This window comes from Arthrobotrys flagrans (assembly GCF_004000055.1).
Source record: "Arthrobotrys flagrans strain CBS H-5679 chromosome Unknown unitig_3, whole genome shotgun sequence".
Taxonomy (NCBI): domain Eukaryota; kingdom Fungi; phylum Ascomycota; class Orbiliomycetes; order Orbiliales; family Orbiliaceae; genus Arthrobotrys; species Arthrobotrys flagrans.
Genome location: NW_027137547.1, coordinates 3,272,216 through 3,291,935, shown reverse-complemented (window position 1 = coordinate 3,291,935; position 19,720 = coordinate 3,272,216). Strand labels below are relative to the sequence as shown.

Here is a 19,720-nt window from a genome sequence, read left to right as displayed (position 1 = left end):
GCTGTACATATGCCTTTATTCGCACGGTCTCCGTACGTATGACGAAGCTTACGTCTGAGACTCTTTCATTTTCCCCACACATACACCCCACGAGTTCCCTTTGTTCCAAGACATCTTTCTTTATTTTATCCTCACTCAAGACGATCAACGAATTTCCTATGTTCCGGGACGGCATCTTTTGGATTTACACGCATTCTAGCTATCCTTCCCTTTTCATCCCCATTTCAAGTTTCCTTTCAAGTTTCCTTTCCTTTCACTTTAATCTAGATGAAGTTTTTAGCGCTTATTGGGGCACAAGGAATACAGCGGTGAAGGAGTATAGTATTTTCCACGGGATTTTTCTTTTTGGTTCTCTTTCCTTCCATACGTTCTAATCATCTTTTTTCCATAATGAGGAATACCTACCATACGAAAGAGCAATAATTGCCCACGTCTTTTTCTCTGTGTACCATTTTTTTTTTTTTTTTTCTTCTTGAAAGAGCTCAAGCCGGAATACTCCGTCTTTCGGCACCCTCTCTATCACAAATATCATAAATACCTAGCCACAACCGTCTATCCCGCTCCCGGCCCAGCCCGATCTGCAGAGCAGTCGAGACATGGATATATAATACTGTAATTAATGAAAAAATGGCCTGAGACGTACGTATACACAAAAAATAAAAAAAAAGGAACCCTCCAAAGCAAGCTCAAACGGGAAACATAAACCGATAGGTCAGCGTGTTACAAAAAAAAGAAAAGAAAAAGCGACAGCCAATTAACTAACCAGCCAACTCCTTGCAAAAATTCATTATCAATCCCATGGACAAGTCCAAACGAACCGAACAGAACAGATCGTGCCCAAAAAAGACCATACCGTGCACGTGCGCAAAAAACCTGGGAAACGGACGGGAGGGGTCAGACCAAAAATCAGAGGTCAAAGCTCCTGCCGTAGTAGCTTGGGTTTCTATAGGTCGAATAAACCGATTTTTTTAAGATTCTTGCGTAACGTTAATATGATGCCGAGGGTTGGCAGAGGGTGCGCCCTTTATTTGATGCATATGTAGTAGTAGTCCGTGTGATGGTGGGTTGGTTAGTCATTAGCCGCTATATAAAAACGGTAATTTTACTGTCTAACTATGGGGTAGGTGGCTAACTTTGTTTTCGAAACATTAACGGGATCTTGCGTAAGCGGTTAGTTTCGATCGATGGAGCTTGAGTTTCGCAAAGTATGTATAACCGTTTAGGGGGGTCTGAGCCGCGTGGTCATCGATCACAGCTGAATTGATGAGGATTTCCCGAACCCTCTTGTGTGTGTGTGACATGATCCCATTATCCAATAGTATAGTCTCGATTAGCTCCAACACGAACATGGTATAACGAAGTGAAGTCAACTTAAAGCAACCCCGGCATGCAATGTTCTCGTCAACTTCGAAGCCGAAAATGTATCAAAACTCGACTCTCGTATGTTACGCAACCATCAAAAAAGGCGAGACGGACTCCCCAGTCTCATTTGATCAAATCGAGTCGCTAAAAAAATGAATTTAAGGATGACAATCCAGACATGGCAGTCAAGGTAACACAAAGCAATCACGCCTAACGCCAACCTCGCATTCAGCATCTTCCGCGTTGCGTATTTCAAAATACCACACACCTTCTTTCCCTTTTTGGTATTAGTAGATTTTCCGGACCATATCTCAAGGTATCCGACAAGCGAAAACGTCAGAAATAATTACCATGACATGACCATACATTACAAAAAAAAAAAAAAAAAAAAAAAAGAAGGTTGGAATAAGAAAAAGAACATGGCACGAGACCACATGACCTTACTTATTCTCCGTGGGGGGTGTCATTTTTCTCCCAATTCGCCTTGTATAGTTTAGCCAGAGAAAGAGAGATGCGTCCGGTTCGAAAATTCGAAAATACATAGTATATTGGGATTTTTAAATAGCCTGTTCAGTGCATATAACCCTGGAGTTTAGCAACATACATCGTGGCTTTTTTTCTTTCTTGCCTCTTAAATGTGCTAGGGATAATAACAACAAACGGGACGGATTTCCTTGTGAAACATCGGACGGAACAAGGGTGCGTGTAAACCTTCCGACCTTAAACCAGTAGTTATTTTAGTTCTATCGAATGTCCTAGATCATCTATAGCTCTGCTGACTTTCTGACAAGGCGGACTTTTCATGAGCGGTAGCTATACCATTGGTTTCACGGCTTAACGAAAAACCAAAAAAATGCAGAGCTTACCACCTACATAAGTATACGAAAGACGTGTGTACCCTAGCAAATGAATCAGGAACAATAAAATCGAACAGCCCATGCTGTCGAACCCCACTAACTTAATAATCCCGCTTATTATATCAAGTCTACAGGGGCGAATATCTAGGTAGTTCTCCTCAAAACGATACTGCGTATATTGGTTACATGGGTTTTATATATAAGCCGCATGCTTGTATTCGCAAATTCGGATGTCAGTTCCTACGGCTACCAGTTACCGTCATAAAAAAAAATCTATAACCGTTTGACACCACCTCAAATACTCTATCGTACATACCCTCCCCAATATAACCTCTTTAAAATATCGTACAGATGATATCAAAGGAAATGATCAACACTAGAAGGAACTCAGGTTCGCTAGATCATAGATCTGGCTCCCCTGCTCCTTCTATCTGTCACCGTATTAGGTGCTGTAGTGTCTTTTGAAACTCGTTATCTCTAGATAACCCCTCAATTGCAGAATCAGCCTGGCTCCCCGATCGATGACGGAAGAACACCGACGCATACAATCCTCGATACCCTCGGACTCATCTCTGCCCGGCACCCCATGCAAGCACACCTCGCCTGCAAGCTTAGCTATCCACCTGCAGCTCCACCAGGTCCATCCTCGAAAGCCATGCCTAAAGAACCGCTTAACCATTCCGCCATCCGTTCTACTCGCTTCCTATCGTTGATCACTCTCTCCATCCTCGCTACCCCCAGCCCGCATATTCCACACCAAAATTTGCAAAAAAAAAAAAAAAAGGTATTTACCACTCCGTCGTCCATACCGCACTCCCCGGTGTCTTCTTTTGCGTCACCCGTCGGGGAGGTAATGTCCACCCTTGCTCTGCCTTGCCTACCGCGGCTCCAAACCGGGGTATTACCCAGCACTCACGTGTGATGCCTCCTGTTTCATCAACCTTCACGATTGGTGCCGGTTTATCCAATGGCTTCGAAAAAGTAAGCAATGGGCTTCCCTTCGCTAGATTTGACAGCTGCTGCCCGGTCAGCGCCGTTAACGGCTTAATCCTGACCTTGCCACTCGTGGCCCCTCGATGCATCTCGCTGTACACTACAAACTCCGGGAAAAAATCTCGGTTTTGATGGAGCTCCACGAGTATCGATGATGGGTGGATGAATACAGCCACTTCGTTCAAATTTTCTAGCTTAGCACCGAGCCTTGCCGTCGAAGATGGGAATAACGTAAAATATGGTATGTCTACCACCTTTTTGAAGTTAGGCTTGATGAGAGAATTGGGTAAGAGATCACCGCGGATGGCAATCTGGTCCATGAATCCCGTCGATATGATTTGTCGCAATGCATTGATCTAAGTGTTCCCCACGCTCGCCCATGTTAGCCATGTGCTCTTGATAACCCCGTCAGGACACTTTTTACGTAGTCTGAAATCCTTGCGATCCATACCGTGCTCGATATAGACCGACTCGAAAAACAAAAGAGGGAGAATAAAGAGCTAATCCCAAAGAAATTTTTACCACATACCTGCAGATCCTTTGGAGGCTGCAGCTTGACTTCAAACTGACCAATAGCATCTGTAAATTGGGATCGAACAATATTGGTCAGCTGTTGTCGAAGCTTGCGAACCTCCTGCATAGCCTTTGCACGGACAAACTTGTCTTTGCAGAAATCGGCCTGCCGTGTTTCGTATTCATAGGCGCAAACAACTGTAAGTAATTTGATCGCATCGCTGGTCGTATCCAACATGGCGAAAGACCGCTGTGCTGCATTGTACTTTTTCCGCTGTGCCTCTTTACGGTCCAGTTCCATCTTTTCTGCAAAGTCTGGTGCAAGATCATCTTCCTTGTCACTGCCGTCTTCACTATCCGCAAGGCTGAAATCTAGTTGATGTTCAGGTACAAACAGCTCCCCAACCGACAAGGCCGCTACAAGAGTGATAACGTAAGGCATGCAGTTGTATTGATGCCCAGCTGCTAGGATTCTACCGAATCTTGGTGAAACGGGGAAGTAATTCATAGTCACACCAAGATTTGTTATCCGACCCTTCAGGTCTAGTGCACCAAGGTACCCCAGGAGCTATGTAAACCAGGTTAGCATATGCATGATTTACACAACCTTCATTATATTTACGATACGCATACCTTTTCTGCCTTTCTAACTTCATCACGGTCAGGTGGTGTAGGGAAAGGAAAGTTGACAACGGTGTTTAAACCCATGGCCTTCATCTGCAGCACCACACCCTCAATTGGCATGCGTGAAATCTCGGGCTTAGCGAACTGATCGAAATCTCGCTCGAATACTGCCGAAGAGTATAGCCGGTAACATTGACCAGGTCCTGTACGACCGGCACGGCCAGATCTCTGGGAGGCGCTGGCTTTGCTGACCCATTCAACGTCGAAGCTTTGAACCCCAGTCGTGGCATCGAAGTTCCTGTTTTTGACTCTCCCACTGTCTACAACGTAGCTGATACCAGGGATGGTTAAACTCGTTTCTGCGACGTTGGTGGCAATAACGCAGAGCCTTTGGTTAGGTTTCAAGGGTACCCATATCTTCATTTGTTCCGAAGTTGGCAGAAGCGAGAAGAGGGGGAGGACTATGAGATCGTCAGTGGTATCCTCTACAGCATAGTAGTCGTCTTCCATGTCGGAGTCCCTCTGATCCTCATCATCCTCTTCGGCTTTGTCCAAATCGAACTTATCTTCGCCTCCAAATTCTACCTCCTCTGTTTCGGTCACCGCATCCTTTGGTAGAATTTGAACCGAAGCACCTCCTGCCTCGCCGTCTTTCTCTCGATTCCCATCACTCAAAGGAAACGTCCGGCGAAGCTTTTGCATCAACTGATATATGTCTTGTTTGCCAGTCAAGAAGACAAGTATACCTCCCTTTGGAAGTCTTCGATGGATCTTACAGACTTTCTTGTAGGCTTCTTCAAGGTAGTCATGCCGTGTTCGAAGCGCAAATCGATTCGTTACTTTATGTTGCCGAGCCTCTGATACAACAACCGGTGGGGGTGACGTAAAGAGCCTCTCGTTCTCAGTGAAGTCTTTTACTCTCAGAGTAGCCGACATGATGATCAATTTGAGAGGTTTCACCGAATTATCCTCCTTAGACATCTCGAGACGGAGCTTGACGATACGGCTCAAAGCTCCTATCAATATATCGGTGTTGATGCTTCTCTCGTGGGCCTCGTCGATGACGATAGCAGAGTATTTCCGTAGCGCAAAGTCCTCTCCCAATTCTCTTAGAAGAACGCCGTCGGTCATAAATTTGATCGCCGTCTTTGCATGAGCTGTTCGCTCGAACCGAATCTAGAAAGGAGTTTTAATTAGCTTATCGATTTCATTCCACGTTAGACTCAACGAATGCTGATGTATACCTGATATGACACCCTATCTGAGTGTTCCCCTAACTCGTCGGCCACCCTCTTCGCCATCGTCACGGCAGCGACTCTTCGGGGTTGGGTGACTCCAATCATGCCCGGGGTGTCGCCATTAGGATCTCCATACCCAGCTTCGAAAAGAAATTGGGGAACCTGAGTGGTCTTTCCGCTACCGGTTTCACCACAAAGAATAGTGACCAGGTTATTGTGAATGGTTTCCATAATCTTTTGTTCGTCTGCGACTATTGGGAGCTGGAGACGTTGAGCCTGGATCTCCTCCTTCCGATTGACAGCCACGGCACGGGCTTTCCGCCCGTCCTTGGATTCAGATAGCAAGACATCCAGAGGCTTCTTCACTAGTGTGGGTTGGACCACTGGTTTGTTTGCAGCACTGTATCGAGGCTCTTCGTTTTGTGACGCGGTATTCAAGGATTTCGATAGTGATGCCGCCGAAGGGAATGATGATATCGCTTCGCCAGGGACGGCTCCTAAGCTTGTTGATTGCTTATCTGTCGTTTCTAGAATTTTATTTCTCTCCGTCTCCGCCCATGCTTTGAACGAGGATGCCCTTTCTGATTTCCCTGCCGTCTTGCGCCAACTAGGTCGTTTCTCCTCCTTTTCGATCTCCATTTCGTCGTCCTCATCCTCTTCTGCACTTTCGTCGTCGTTGTCCTCATCTCCTTCAGAAGACTCTGCATCTGATTCTCCAGATTCAGACGAGACCTCTCCATTTACACCATCATCTTCCGAGCCAAACCCTTCCCAGGCACCACCCTCTTCCGAATCCACATTATTCGAAACCGCGCGTTCGTCTTCATCTGCTTCTTCGGCAACAGTTTCGGGATTATGCTTCTTCATTTTCTTCAGGATCGGTAGCCCGAACTCATCCACCTCAAGAGGTCGTTTTAATCCACTTCCGAAGCCGGTGGGAACATCTACGGCCGGGTTTTTCGGTACTGCTACGGCTACGGGTGAGGGTGAGGGTGCGGAGGGTTTAGGAACGACTGGACCAGTTTGTGTCTGCTTCTTTTGCGGTAGTAGTATCGATTCCGGTGGCCCCGTTGGTACCTCTCGCTTTTCGTAGAGTATTGCTGCATTTTCTTCAACATTGATACCAGCCTTTTCTTCTCTGATCGCCCGTTTCAATTGGTCTCGTGCGGATTCGTGCTTCACACCGAGCTGGGTCGTCTTGACAAGGAGACTGGTATCTCCTTGAACATCCTTTAGTTTCTCAATCAACCGTACCCGTTCCTCCTTTTTTAGTTTGTTATCCTATTTCCAAGTACTATCTTGTTAGACCATTCCCTGTCCCGTTGAACAAGCTTGATGGGCCGCTACTACTGACAATATATTTATCCAACCGCTTCGCCTTCTTGCTTGTAATCTTGGAAGATTGTGCAGCACGCAATTCCTGCTTCAATTCCTCCTTCCGTCTCGTCTTTGCTTCCTTCTCCTCTGCCGTCCGTGGCACGACGATCAAGGCATTCGGATTCCGGGACGACGATAACGAGACATCATTGGCGATCGTGGTATCTTTTGATTTCGATTTATTCCGCTGTTTTCGGTCCCGAGGTACGAATTTACCCATGGCGACTGCTTGGGAGACCCCTTGTACCGGAGTATGCGGTCTATATATGTCTGTTGTGGGAGAGTTGGAAGTTTTTCGAAGGAAGGTTGGATCAGAGGCGGGTTTTTCGCGAAACAAAATTTTGTGGTCGCAGATTTCAGATTTCGCTTGTTGCTTGCCGCCAATGCGACAGGCCGCAAACTGCAAGCCGCACTTGGCTCTTGATTGAGGAGGCCGACCGGCATGATCACAGTGCACGGCTGGGGGGCCAATGAGACAGAATGGAGATCTGGCTAGCGGGGTAGCTGCACTTATAGGTCTTGAAGTTTATAGTATTTGTTAATTAGCATCCTGTACTACCCATACTAGTATGTCCATTTCGGTCTTGCATGGCGAGCCATGCATATACGAAGTATATACGGTTAGGAATCCGAAGTTTGAGCTCAAGAGAGCCCGTCGATGGATATGAATAGCATAGCCAAGTTCCCAAAATAAATATCCCGGTCCCATAAAAACGTATTGCGTAAGTGCTTCATTAATGAGAGGTTGTATGCGGCTGGGAGTTTGGAATCGGCTGATTGGCTGGCCGGCCTGGTCTAACGAAGCCCAAAAAACTTAAGCTTAAACCAAACAGCCTCATGCAGCAGAGCACGACTTTCTTCACATCTCGAACTTAGACTTACTACAACTGCAACCCTGCTAGCTGTCTCCCCTGAAGACCTTATCCACCATTCTCGAATAGCTTCACCGTCACCACGATAATACTACCCGCTACATCGTTTTTATAATAGCATAGCAGAGCTGAACCGGCCTTGCAAGCTGGGTAGTCACCGAAGTCTAGTTGCCTTTCGCCCCCACACTGCACTACCAGCTCACCAAAAAAAAACCACGAGCACCCGTCGTTCAACCATTATAAACCATCACAATGGGGAACCAAAACTCGCAGATGATAGATAGCATCGTCTCCGGGTCGAATTTCGACCGGGAAGAGGTTGACAGGTTAAGGAAGCGGTTCAGTACGTCGCAACCCGGCCCCCCTCTTCACAGCCCCTCCTTCGGCTCGTTTTTGGGCTACGTCAGACCCATGTTGTCGTCAAGATAAAGTCGCTAACATGTATTCTACTCTCTAGTGAAGCTGGATAAGGTATTTCTTGCATCAATTTCGGAAGACGGGAGATATTGAATGTCTTGGGAAGATACACGGGCTGACCGGAGATACCCTATTCCTCGATAAAAACAGGACAACTCAGGAACCATCGAACGGGACGAATTCCTGTCGCTCCCACAGGTCTCCTCTAATCCACTTGCAACACGGTATATAAACCATTCCACCCGCCTCCGATGAGTAGAAACCTCGATATGTTCGAAAAAGGTATTCTGACCTTCGAATCGTCTATACATAGAATGATAGCAATCTTTGACGAAGATGGTGGTGGAGACGTCGATTTCAAAGAATTCGTCTCCGGGTTGTCCGCTTTCTCATCTAAAGGAAATAAGGAAGAGAAGCTACGTTTCGCATTTAAGGTTTACGATATCGACCGTGATGGATATATCTCCAACGGAGAACTATTTATCGTATTGAAAATGATGGTTGGCAGTAATTTGAAGGACCATCAACTCCAACAGGTTCGCATTTGCCCCAAGGAACAGGTATATCGAGTGAATATTGACTGATTTTTTATAATCCACTCCAGATCGTTGACAAGACAATCATGGAAGCCGACGAGGATCAAGATGGAAAGATCAGTTTCGAGGAATTCACAAAGATGGTCGAGAATACAGTAAGCCATTGCCACCCTAACAGCCTAAAGATCCAGAACGATATCTAACAAACCACACAGGATGTCTCCATGAGCATGACTTTGGATTCCATTTAAACGGGACCGCTAAAGACAGCTTCGGCCCAAGCAAGATAACGCCCTTCGCTGGTTACCTTTAGACAAGGCAACTCCCCTTTCGGCGAACCCTGGCTGATGACGACTCCTTGATTGTTTACTCGTTCATTTCTTTGCTCTCTTGATGCTCTTTTTTTACCCCTTTAGCTTCTTGCGTAGTAGGCGTAGCTAGGTTTTTTCCACTGAATTATTATAACGAATATAACGTCGGGATTTTCTAGTTCAAATCACCCCCCTCGTATGTATATCCTATGGGCCATTATTCTAGAAGCCACCTTTTACGGCTATGCGTGCGTATTTACAGGATCGATGAGTATCTACGTGCTAGCAGAGCGTCATATACTCGGTACCTATCAACGCAAGACTGGCACCCATATACTGGTGTCTGGACTATATCACATACCCAGGTACCTATACGGACAGCCTGCATCTCGCAACCATCCTAGTATTTTCTCATCTCGAGACTAACGGAAATAGTGGAAGCAATCGCCTTGGTTCGGAAACATCAATGCTCCATAAAACATGCATTCCGAATCGAATATATCGCATCATGATATCAATAGAACAGGTATAAGCTTACTTCCAAATCTGTAACAAATCAAAGGACCGGTTCAGCTTATGAAATACCCTATGCACACCGTATCGTGGGAACCGATCAGGAGGTTGCACGTTGATATGCTATTTCTACTTGGTCACAGGCTAGTTTTACAATGGACAGAGCATATGTTCATGAAAATATCTTTATTCTCGTGCGATGTAAGCACTGATGCCCCACGACCCTAACTCTAACGCTATCCTATTACATAAAAAGCTATCAAAATCGTAGGCAGGAAACTATGCCCCCTCTCCATAGGAAAATGCAATCTACGCCCTGGTCATGAGACGCATCAAGAAAATAAAGAGGGACATTAGGTGATAACCGGCCGTCTCCAGGATGATAAATGAATATTACATTTATTTGAAGACCTTGCCATCAGCGTGTGTGAATTCAGTGCCACCAACGGTGATTGGCTTATCCCAAGCCCAGGCGTCACCGATGAAAGCCTTGTCATCCTCGTTGGTGTGGTCCAACTTGGTGAAGTTGTAGCTCTCCCAGTCGGGAGCAACATCGAAGGCAGGAGTGTGCTCCTGTCCACGGATGATGAAGGCACCGGTGACGTGGGAGTTGTTGTTCTCACCGTAAACGGAGAGAGATCCGAAGATGTACTTTCGGCTGGCCTCGAGACGGTTGAAGAATCCACCGATCAAGTTGGAGGTCATGAAGACCTGGGTCAACTCCTCAGGGTACTTGTAGTCAACCTTCCACAACGACCACTCGGCTGGGTTGTAGTGTTCCCAGAACCATGGGAGGGCACCAGTGCGGGTGTCGCTGTTGGAGTATTGTCTCTTCCAGTCATCAAGGACCAACTCAGCCCTTCCAAGAGCCTCAAGAGGGTGCTTTGGCTTTGGTGCTGGCTTGTCCTCCTCCTCCTCCGGCTCTGGGGCAGCGGCCTTTGGAGCAGGAGCAGCCTTTGGAGCTGGGGCGGCCTTTGGAGCCTTGGATGGAGGGGTGTACTTGACGGCCTCCTCGATGAACTCGAACTTGCCGACGTACGAGGTGTGGTTGGCGATGGTAGCCCACCATCTGGAGAAGTTGGGGTGCTTCGCGCGGAATGGCGCATCAAAAACCTGCAGCAAGCATTAGAATTTACTATTTCCCATTGACTACGGAACATCAGGACTCACATATTTGAATCCCTTGGAGACAATGCCAGCAAGGAAGAAGTCAGCAGCGCTGATACGCTCGCCAACGAGGTAAGTCCTGGTGAGGAGATGGCTCTCAAGGATGCCAATCTGGGCCAAGGCAGTAGCATGGTTGGCATCGACGTTCTTCTTGTTGTATTGCTCCAATCCAAGGAGTGGGCGGAACCATCCAGCGAGGGTGTTAAGAATCTCGCCAGTACCAAAGCTCATCCACCTCAGGATCTGAGCATATCTAGAAGCGATATGCTGTTAGCAGTTATAAGAAGCCCTAGAAGGCAAGTACAACATACTCTTGCTTGCTCTTTCCGAGGAGGGTGGTCTTCTCGTTCTGGGAGGTAACTGCATCTCAAAGTTAGCATCCTGAGGTTATAGGGACGATTGGTTCGAGACACAGTTTCTTCAAAAGAGTGATGATACTCAGAAGTAAATTTCTCAACAGGAATTGTTTTTACTCTGACAGGGATAACTGTAAAAATAAAACAAGATTTTTCATCATTGTATCAGGGTGGGGATGTGGGGATGGGTGAAGTTTCTGTTACGTACCATAGATGGCGATGGCAAGAGACTCAGAGAGGAGGAAGTCCTCCTGCTCGAAGAAGGGGATCTTCTTCAAGGGGCTCTTGGAGACGAGTTCAGCTGGGAAAGCAGAACCAGTCTGGACCTCCTCGACCTTGATATCGAGGCCATTCTCTTTAGCAATGGATAGGATGCCAACAGTGCGGGAGTTTTCCTATATCATAGAACATGACAATGAGCGACTGGAAGACACCGATGGAAGATGAACAGGGTAGTATACATACCGCGTTAGAGTAAAGGGTGCCGAAAGACATTTTTGCAGCTTGTAGTTCTTGGAGGTCAAGATGCTAAGATGTAGAGAAGATGAGGTGGTGAAGAGAAGATGGAGGGGAACAGAAGGAAGGAGGGGCAGCCCGCAATATTTTTTTTTTCGCCAGCACGAATCTGAATTTGACTCAACACACCCAAAAGGCGAGGGGCAACACAATGCCGTCAAGAAAGACACACTAGGCTGAATACGGTTTAGCCCGGCCAATTTTGCAGACACAGGCCTCAATTTCGCTCTGCTTCAACCTCATGTCTTTAGGCTCTCGACACAAGAACGTCCGCCAGCGCCGGCTTTCATCGTCTACTGCCCTACAATCTTTTACATCCACTCCGTTAGCCGCTGGAGCCATCTGTGGTATGGAGTAGGCGCTCTCGGAGTGAACAGGAATAACCAATTGGTTCGATATCAACCTTCCCTCGTCGAAGATACAACAATGTCGTCTTCAACACGGAATCCCTTCTCGATGACATGCTGCCTTCGGGCGCTGCTGGAGGATGTCGGTTTTACGGGTAGATCGCTGAGGATGGTTGCTACACGGCCGAGGATGCTGCCATTATATCAACAGACCCGGGCATTTACTGTAACTCCTCGACGGATGCAGAATGAAGATGACGACGTCGATACGGGCCCTCAAACAATCACCGCCAAATATAAGAAACTCAGAGAGCGAGATGGCCCAGAGGAAGAGTTCGAGCTTCCCCCTGGGGCCAGAGTCGTCCCAGCATCTCCCTCATATTTCACCGGCAACTCTGCATTCTTCGACTCTTGGTTTACTCTTAAAGATCTGCTGTATAAATATCAAACCCTTCCGACAGTGCTTCCTAGCGAAGTGCCAAGAACGGCTTGGAGGACACTCCCAGACTTCAGAAGTATGGCCGGAGGAGTGGTGCAGGCGTCGAAGTATAAGAAAGTGCGAGCAGTGCTCCAGCGTTTAAATAGGATCCAACCGGATCTGATGCCGGAGGAAGTCAAAGCGGTGCTTGATACCTACAAGCGTCCAGACTTTGCGGCAATGCAGCGCAGGAGGCCAAAGGTTATTGACAGGTTCGGACGAGCTAGAGCCGCAGGGCGAAGGAAAACTTCGAATGCCGAAGCATATTTAGTTGAAGGTTCGGGTGGGTGTTATGTAAACGGAAAGCCATTGTTCGAAATGTTCCCCCGGTTGGTCGACCGAGAGAGTATACTTTGGCCACTGAAGGTCACCAACCGTGTCGATCGTTATAATGTTTGGGCATCTTCACGGGGAGGTGGGATTTCTGGACAAGCCGGCGCCATAACTCTCGCCGTTACCAAAGCGCTCCTTACTCATGAGCCACTTTTGAAGCCAGTGCTTAGAAGAGGTAAGCCGCCAGAAAAGCCACAGAACCCTTTTTGGTTTTTCGTCTCCTGTCCGCTCCTTCCGTCCCTTTTACCCGTGTTTACATTGCCTATCGTTTGTTCTCTTTGATTACGTCTGTGCATGACCGTTAACTGTTGTGTGTCAACTCTAGCCGGTGTTATCACGAGGGATCCCAGAACTGTTGAGAGGAAAAAGCACGGAAAGCTCAAAGCAAGGGATATGCCTGCTTGGGTTGCTCGTTGAAGGGCACATTTCGTGTTATGGGCAGCTACGTTTCATGCACACCTGCGCGTGTGTGCTGTTTGTATATATATGTACAGTTACTTTGTACTTTTTGTTTCCTTTGCTCATGTGATACCTTTTGGAGCTACAGCTCCTTTCGTATCCAATATACATATTTGCCCCCAGCGTTGATGACTGCAATATAAAACTTCATTCCGTATAGGCGCGTAGGGTATTGGCATCCGATCATCAGCCACAGTCGACAGTCAAGCGTAAGCATCAGTCATCCAGCACTGAAGCAATAGTGGTGTCATCAATGTCAATCCTTCGGTCCAGATTACTCGAACAACAGTAGTGCTCGTATGTAGATAACCCGAATAGGTCACAGGCCGGCAAGATATGATTGCCAAAAGATCAATCTTTTGGATTTTATTGGACGGAACGTGATTTTGAAGGTCGATGGCTGCTAGCGCAATATGTACCAAAAGGTCATGGGTTCACCTAGGATAATAAATTTAATATGTATATTCACTTCTCACCAAATTGAAGTTCATGTAACCACCATACTAGAGTACGGAGTAAATACCGCTGGCCTCAACCTCGCGTCCCGGGATCTCCCTAGATTTCCTACGACGCCTCCTCACTTTTGGCAAATATAAGGGTTTGATTTGCCCAATTAAGGCCTTCTGTGTCCGAAATGAGCTTATAAAAAACATGAAATTTTCGTCAATGCAAACCACCCAGCAGATCTTAAGAGCTGCAAGCTGTAATAGTAGAGCTGTATTATTTTCTTTGGTAATACCATGAAATTTGTATATAATTTCCCTGGGTTAACTGAACTTACAGGATACATCCCAGAGGCGAAATTAGGGCCCAACTACCCCGAAAGCAGATCTGCTCATCGACGAGCTAGCTCGCTAGCCACATGCACACACCTCTCTCTCTTTTGTCTTGTCTTGTATGTATATCATATAAGGTTGGAAACGGCTATAATAATGGTCCATTATTCTTATGGCAATTTCCGACCTCAAGTCGGACCCCCATGTCACCGCTAGCCGGTCGCATTTGCTAAAGGAATAAAGACACAAAATAAAAATTAAAAATAAAAAAATTTCTGGAGTGTGCCTTGAAAACTGTCTTGAGAAGAATATGTGAATATATCTGCGGTAGTACCGGTTTCTTCGTCAGCTTCGCGCGATCAGGCAGCGACGTTTTGACTGTGAACATGTTCCGTACGTACAAGAATTCAACGTTCAGTTGGACGAAAAGTCGTTAAGACCCGCGTGGCGCGTTTCGAATATCGTGGGAACCTGCTAAAAATAGCGACGAGAATGACGAGTTTTTAATCTATTTCAGTTTTAACGCAGAGAGATTTAAGAGATCGAAAACCCTTCTTTTCCCCTCCAGTCAGTATTATTAATTGCCGTCCGTGCGAAGAGATGGTAAGATTTCACGGTCGCAACACGTTATGGTGGGTCTGGAGGTTGGATTTTGTGGTTTGGTTGTTTGGATTTCGGCCGCACACGTCGGGAACACTGCTGCGACGCGCTAAGTTGGCTAGGGCATCGGTTAAACTGGAAACAATCCATGTCCGGGGCGAAACATGGTGATTTTAACCCGCCCAGGTATTCATACAATCTATTAGGATGCACTGGTCCTGGTTTATCTCGAATAGAGTGGGTTCGATTTCGCCTTGGATGCTTCCCACCGGGCTGCCGTCGATGTCGTCGATTGATAGGAGATATTATTAGAATCCAATCCTCGCACGAATCCTGTCAGACCATGGAATCTTTGATGCCTGAATTCAAGATGGGACGAAGCAGGTTACCGGACGTGCAGCCGCGGGTCAGTCTGAGGTTCCATAGGTTCGACGCCCTCGCTTACTATTGTCACGATATTAACGGGGTGCTATAGGCTGCACGAGCTTGCATGCGTACTGTCTATCTGAGAATGTACTGTGTTCTAATGGGCCTCGGAAAACGGATGACATACCGGATAGTAACTCTAGGCAGCGATGAAGCTCGGTCCTGCGTAGAGTCATGAGCAGAATTTTATATTGCTTTGCATATATTGGAGACAACGGGTTTGATTGAATAGTGTCTTTTCAGCCTGTGTTCGAATATTCTCGTATGATTTATAGTTACTGATAAGCTATAGACACCGGTAATAATAATTATATAGCTCGACACACGGATGCAAAAATATATTTGCATGAAGTCAAATTTTAATAAAATAAAAAAAAGATATTGCGAATTGTTCACGGGACGAAGCTCATGAGCTCGTGCCGTATGTAGGTCTAGACCACCATTTTGGGAAGACTTGAGCCCCGTGAAACTAGGTGGCCGGGGAAGGTTTTATATCGACATCCTGATCTCATGTGACCCCAAGGGCAGGAGGGCCAGATGACAGGTGACCGGGGAACGATATGAAACCGACTGAGTACCGTCGCACACAAGTCACAGAAAGTACAACCTTTTGGCTGTATTCTTTTTCGAAAGTGGATTATATCCGCAGAATTGGACCCTCTCTCTCGGGGAATTTTGGTGGCTGTTCCAGAGATCGTCATCGACCCAAGAGTGGACAGAAAAAGTAATGAATCTTGGTGGAGGAAAGTCATCGGGGGAAGACATGGCCAGGGAATATGCATAAATCTGAGTTAGCGTATCCATCTATTTGGGACCAGCACCTGGCGCACCACTAGAATCAAATACGCGAGAGGGAGGGAAAAGAAATATCTATAATTCGAAGATGTCGAGACCCATGCTAGCCCATCTTAATATTCCCACTCCAATGGGTTCCAATCCGAGATTTTTCTTCTGCGGCAGAAACAAGGTCCACGTTCAAGGAAAAATACGGCTGCAGGACCGCATTCTGCATCGTCATGCTGCAGAAATGGAAGCGAGGGCAGGACCCAGGCCGAGGCGTCGCAAGACACATAGCCTAAAGCGCAGACCGGTGGTGGATGCATAGATATTGGGGGCAGTCGGTTCACTTGTGATGCTGGCCAAGTCCTCTCTAGCCCCAAGCTCTTTCAATCTTCCAAATCTAAAATTTCGATTTTGAATGGAAAAAAATTTGTGCAACCTGGGCAGATACGACCACAAAGAGCTCGAGCGTTTTTGGACCTTCCATTGTTGGGACACCAATATCACATTTTGTACAATCGTCTGGCTGGCGGAGCGCTTGCAGAACAAGCTGAAAGTCTAGCTTCGGAATACTGCGATGGGCTGGACCAACTAGTTCGAGTTCGGGGTCTTTGAATGGATTCCTTGGCTTGCAGCTATTTTCTTCGTGAATCTTCGGGGAAACTTGGTTGAAATCTTGCAGAAAACCTTGATATTTCCAGGTCAGTGTTAGCGATTGGGCCTCAGCTGAAGCTAAGAATGCCCACTCGCTTCTGGAGATTCGATCTGGCAGAGTGTTTGCTTTTTGTGCGAACAAGAACAGGCGCAAAAGAACAGAATCTGCTTAGCTACGATGCGGCAGAGTTACATAGAAGGACAGGAATTCGAATGGCGAGCAGCGAACAATTTACGAGGTGTATGTGCTCTGTAAAGTGTTAGTTCGTAACAGGGAAAAATTCTTTGCTGCTATTGAAAAGCATGTTTTTTGCTTTAAAGTGAGAAACTCACACAGACTAAGACGGGCTTCCCTCCTCTGCTCTGTTTCCTCCTTCGAGTCCATCGCCATCTACATCCTTCGCCTCGCGCTGGGCAGTATATTCCATCATTCGCCGGTTCATCTCGGACGCATCGATAGCATCCTACCCTCTTTCCACCGCCGGAGTCGTGTGAACCGAAGGTTTCTATCGAAGCATAATCTGAGTCGCATACGACCACTCCAAGGAAACGTTTTCCCGGCCGGGTTCACCAAGGTAAGGAAACGATCGAAGCTGGGATTCTACGCCCTCGAACAGGGGACAACCCCGACCATCTAGCATCTACAGACGCCTGCAAACTGCAAGTCTGGATACGTCGCCTGGCAAGCAGGCACGCACTGGCCTTCGAATCCAGGTTTTGAGATTTATTATTTCATGCACTCGCCGCTCTTCCAGCGTCGGTCGACCTATAGCACGGACACGCTATATGGCAACGTCTCCACTCTTTCCCTGGTCACTTTTTCTTCTGGAAGAGAGTGTTCATCAGACTCTCATTTCCCTTTCAGGCCTACATTTTTCTGAGGCGTCGCTTGGGTGTTTTTTTTTTTTTTTCTTTCATGTTGGCATTGGGATTTTGATTGCGGCGCATCCTTAATTGCGGCATCTATATGATGTCAATATCATATTGACCCATTGCAATCGCAAAGCTGATATGATGAAAACCCGAGCAATCCGAAGGAAAAGTCCCTAATTTGACACGTAGCCCCGTGCGATATCCGGAACTTGCACTGAACCGTGCTTTGCTTTCGATGATAATATTGCCAGCAACTGCACCATTTTTATTGTCTTTAATTTGACGAGGTTGATTTTGCTTCTTCCTTATTCTTCTTAGCCTTGTCCTGCACCAAAAGCTCGCTAGGCATCTAGCCCACAACGAAAAGGGAATCGTCCCACCGACCACATTCCCAAATGTGAGTTTGGTTTCTGAAAGAGAGCAGTGGCATGATAACTTCTCTTCCTCTTCTTGGTTCCGGCTACGCAGGAGCTTTGATGGTGGACCCAAAGACACAGGGCTGATTGAGGCTACAATATGGCCAGCCTCCTGGTCCTTGAAACGTTCAGTGGTCCTATAATTTTGCTACATCGCGATCTTCTTCGACATCGGCATTTCCCTATTCTTCTACAGTGCACACGCTACTAATTACATACTCTTTTTCTTTTCTTTTCTGGAATTTGTTTTTTTTTGAGGGGGCTCCCTTTTGGCTCGAACCTGAACTCAACATGCTCGGGGTGGGTCATGGCCATACCGCTGATGATTACTAGCCCGAACACCAACCGCTGACTCGCCATCGGTTCTTCTGTTGCAGGTCTATACATGGGGTTTCCAAATAAGTCTGTTGGCATTCTCGAATCGGCAAGCCCGCCAATTTTCTAGAAGGCTAGGTTCAAAAAAAACAAAAGCCACTGTTTCGCGCTCCTTCCCCATGCCCATCGGACTAGCTTACGGGGAGAATTATAAACTAAGAGGATAAGAAAAGAAACTGGAGGATGGGGGTGTCGGTATTCCCAGAGGCCCTTTTCATTGTTTAAATATTGTTTTACAGACTGCTTTCTGCTTTACTACATTTCTAGAACCTCACAATTCGCCAGCACATGCATTGGTACCAGGACTAACGCTCCAAACTATACCAGGAACCCCCTGCTTCTCGACTACTCGATTGTTGAGTGCACGCCTCGCAGTTGAGCAGCTACAGCAAAGGTTGATTTTCGTTATTATTATCATTTTATTCCCAAATACATTATCCTTCGTTCTGGTGCTGCGCTTTTCGGCTGCTCCTCCCCACCAGTCATCAGTTTTTCACGGCGATACGCCTCTTTTACTCACAGTAAACATTCTACACTACATCTTATCAAATACTATCACCATCATCATCAACAAAAAAAGCCAATACAAACGGGCTTAGTTTATTTTATTTTTTTTGCAAGGAAAGAAGAAAAAAAAAAAAAAAAAAGGTTCGGATTCAAAACGCAGAAAAGCTGCTGCCTTTTCCGTGATACTGCTGTACGCAGGAGAACAGGTTCTGAAACCCGAACAAAACGAAGCGCAAAAAGGCCAGCGGCACATCTCTGCTTACACAAAAAAAAAACCACACGTCCATTCACGATAATCTGGACGGCCCGGACCCACGAATTAACTCTCGACCTTTTGCGCTAGCTAGCATTTGGCTTCTATAGAAAGAAACCCCTCCAGTTTACCCTATCCAGGGGTTCTTCTTCCTCGCCAGTAGTCTTAATAAATTTCCAGCTACCCCATACGGCTATCTTTGACTAGTGTGGTGCCACACCCTCAGAAATTATATAGTCAATACATTGTTCCAACAGCTTGCCTGTACTGAACTAGAACTTACCATCAATCTGAGACCGCATTTAGGATACCCCCCTCCCCGAGTCGACTTTGGCGAGTGACACCAATCGGACCTTTCTTCATAAAGTATTAACGGCCTGAGCTCTGACTTAAGTTATAAGGCTCCGTTCTTACTCCGTTCTTATTAATATTTTTTTATTTTTTTATTTTTTTATTTTTTTATTCAATTTATTCATCTTTTCCCGTTTCTATTTATACACTCACGGCCCTTCGTCTGGTCTTCTAGCTGACACAGCTGAATCTATTCGAGAAGTTATTGACCTCCGTCGGACAACGAATACTATCGCAGCACTTGGAAGTGAGATTTCGATAGGTCTACAGGAGGGGTTCGGACAAAAGAAGCTTGCATTATCCTAAGCTCATTGCTTCCCTATCAATATCTACCCTACACCCCACCCCGCTAGGCCAGAGCTTCACGGCCACGTCTCAGGGCGGAGGCTTGATCAGTTGTCCCCGGGTGGTTCTCAGCGCCTGTACATTGTTCGGCGTGT

General features: G+C 46.6%; 4 protein-coding genes across 4 annotated transcripts; 2 read left to right on the top strand and 2 right to left on the bottom strand.

Annotated features, from left to right (window-relative positions):
• Window positions 1–3,007: 3,007 nt before the first annotated feature.
• Window positions 3,008–7,184, bottom strand: DFL_002334 (uncharacterized protein; the record flags this gene model as incomplete). Its single annotated transcript, XM_067631104.1, has 5 exons — window positions 3,008–3,568; window positions 3,742–4,293; window positions 4,359–5,525; window positions 5,594–6,868; window positions 6,942–7,184. 5 exons carry the CDS (start codon window positions 7,182–7,184, stop codon window positions 3,008–3,010), a joined length of 3,798 nt encoding a protein of 1,265 aa, XP_067493682.1.
• Window positions 7,185–8,088: 904 nt separating this feature from the next.
• Window positions 8,089–9,040, top strand: DFL_002333 (uncharacterized protein; the record flags this gene model as incomplete). The annotated part of the gene is made up of 6 exons (XM_067631103.1): window positions 8,089–8,179; window positions 8,294–8,307; window positions 8,404–8,477; window positions 8,567–8,789; window positions 8,858–8,944; window positions 9,005–9,040. 6 exons carry the CDS (start codon window positions 8,089–8,091, stop codon window positions 9,038–9,040), a joined length of 525 nt encoding a protein of 174 aa, XP_067493681.1.
• A 972-nt stretch (window positions 9,041–10,012) lies between these two features.
• On the bottom strand, window positions 10,013–11,631 carry DFL_002332 (uncharacterized protein; the record flags this gene model as incomplete). The annotated part of the gene is made up of 5 exons (XM_067631102.1): window positions 10,013–10,726; window positions 10,784–11,033; window positions 11,092–11,140; window positions 11,345–11,531; window positions 11,602–11,631. The coding sequence occupies 5 exons, from the start codon at window positions 11,629–11,631 to the stop codon at window positions 10,013–10,015; spliced, it is 1,230 nt and encodes a 409-aa protein (XP_067493680.1).
• A 447-nt stretch (window positions 11,632–12,078) lies between these two features.
• On the top strand, window positions 12,079–13,227 carry DFL_002331 (mitochondrial 37S ribosomal protein uS9m; the record flags this gene model as incomplete). The annotated part of the gene is made up of 2 exons (XM_067631101.1): window positions 12,079–12,985; window positions 13,136–13,227. 2 exons carry the CDS (start codon window positions 12,079–12,081, stop codon window positions 13,225–13,227), a joined length of 999 nt encoding a protein of 332 aa, XP_067493679.1.
• Window positions 13,228–19,720: the final 6,493 nt, after the last annotated feature.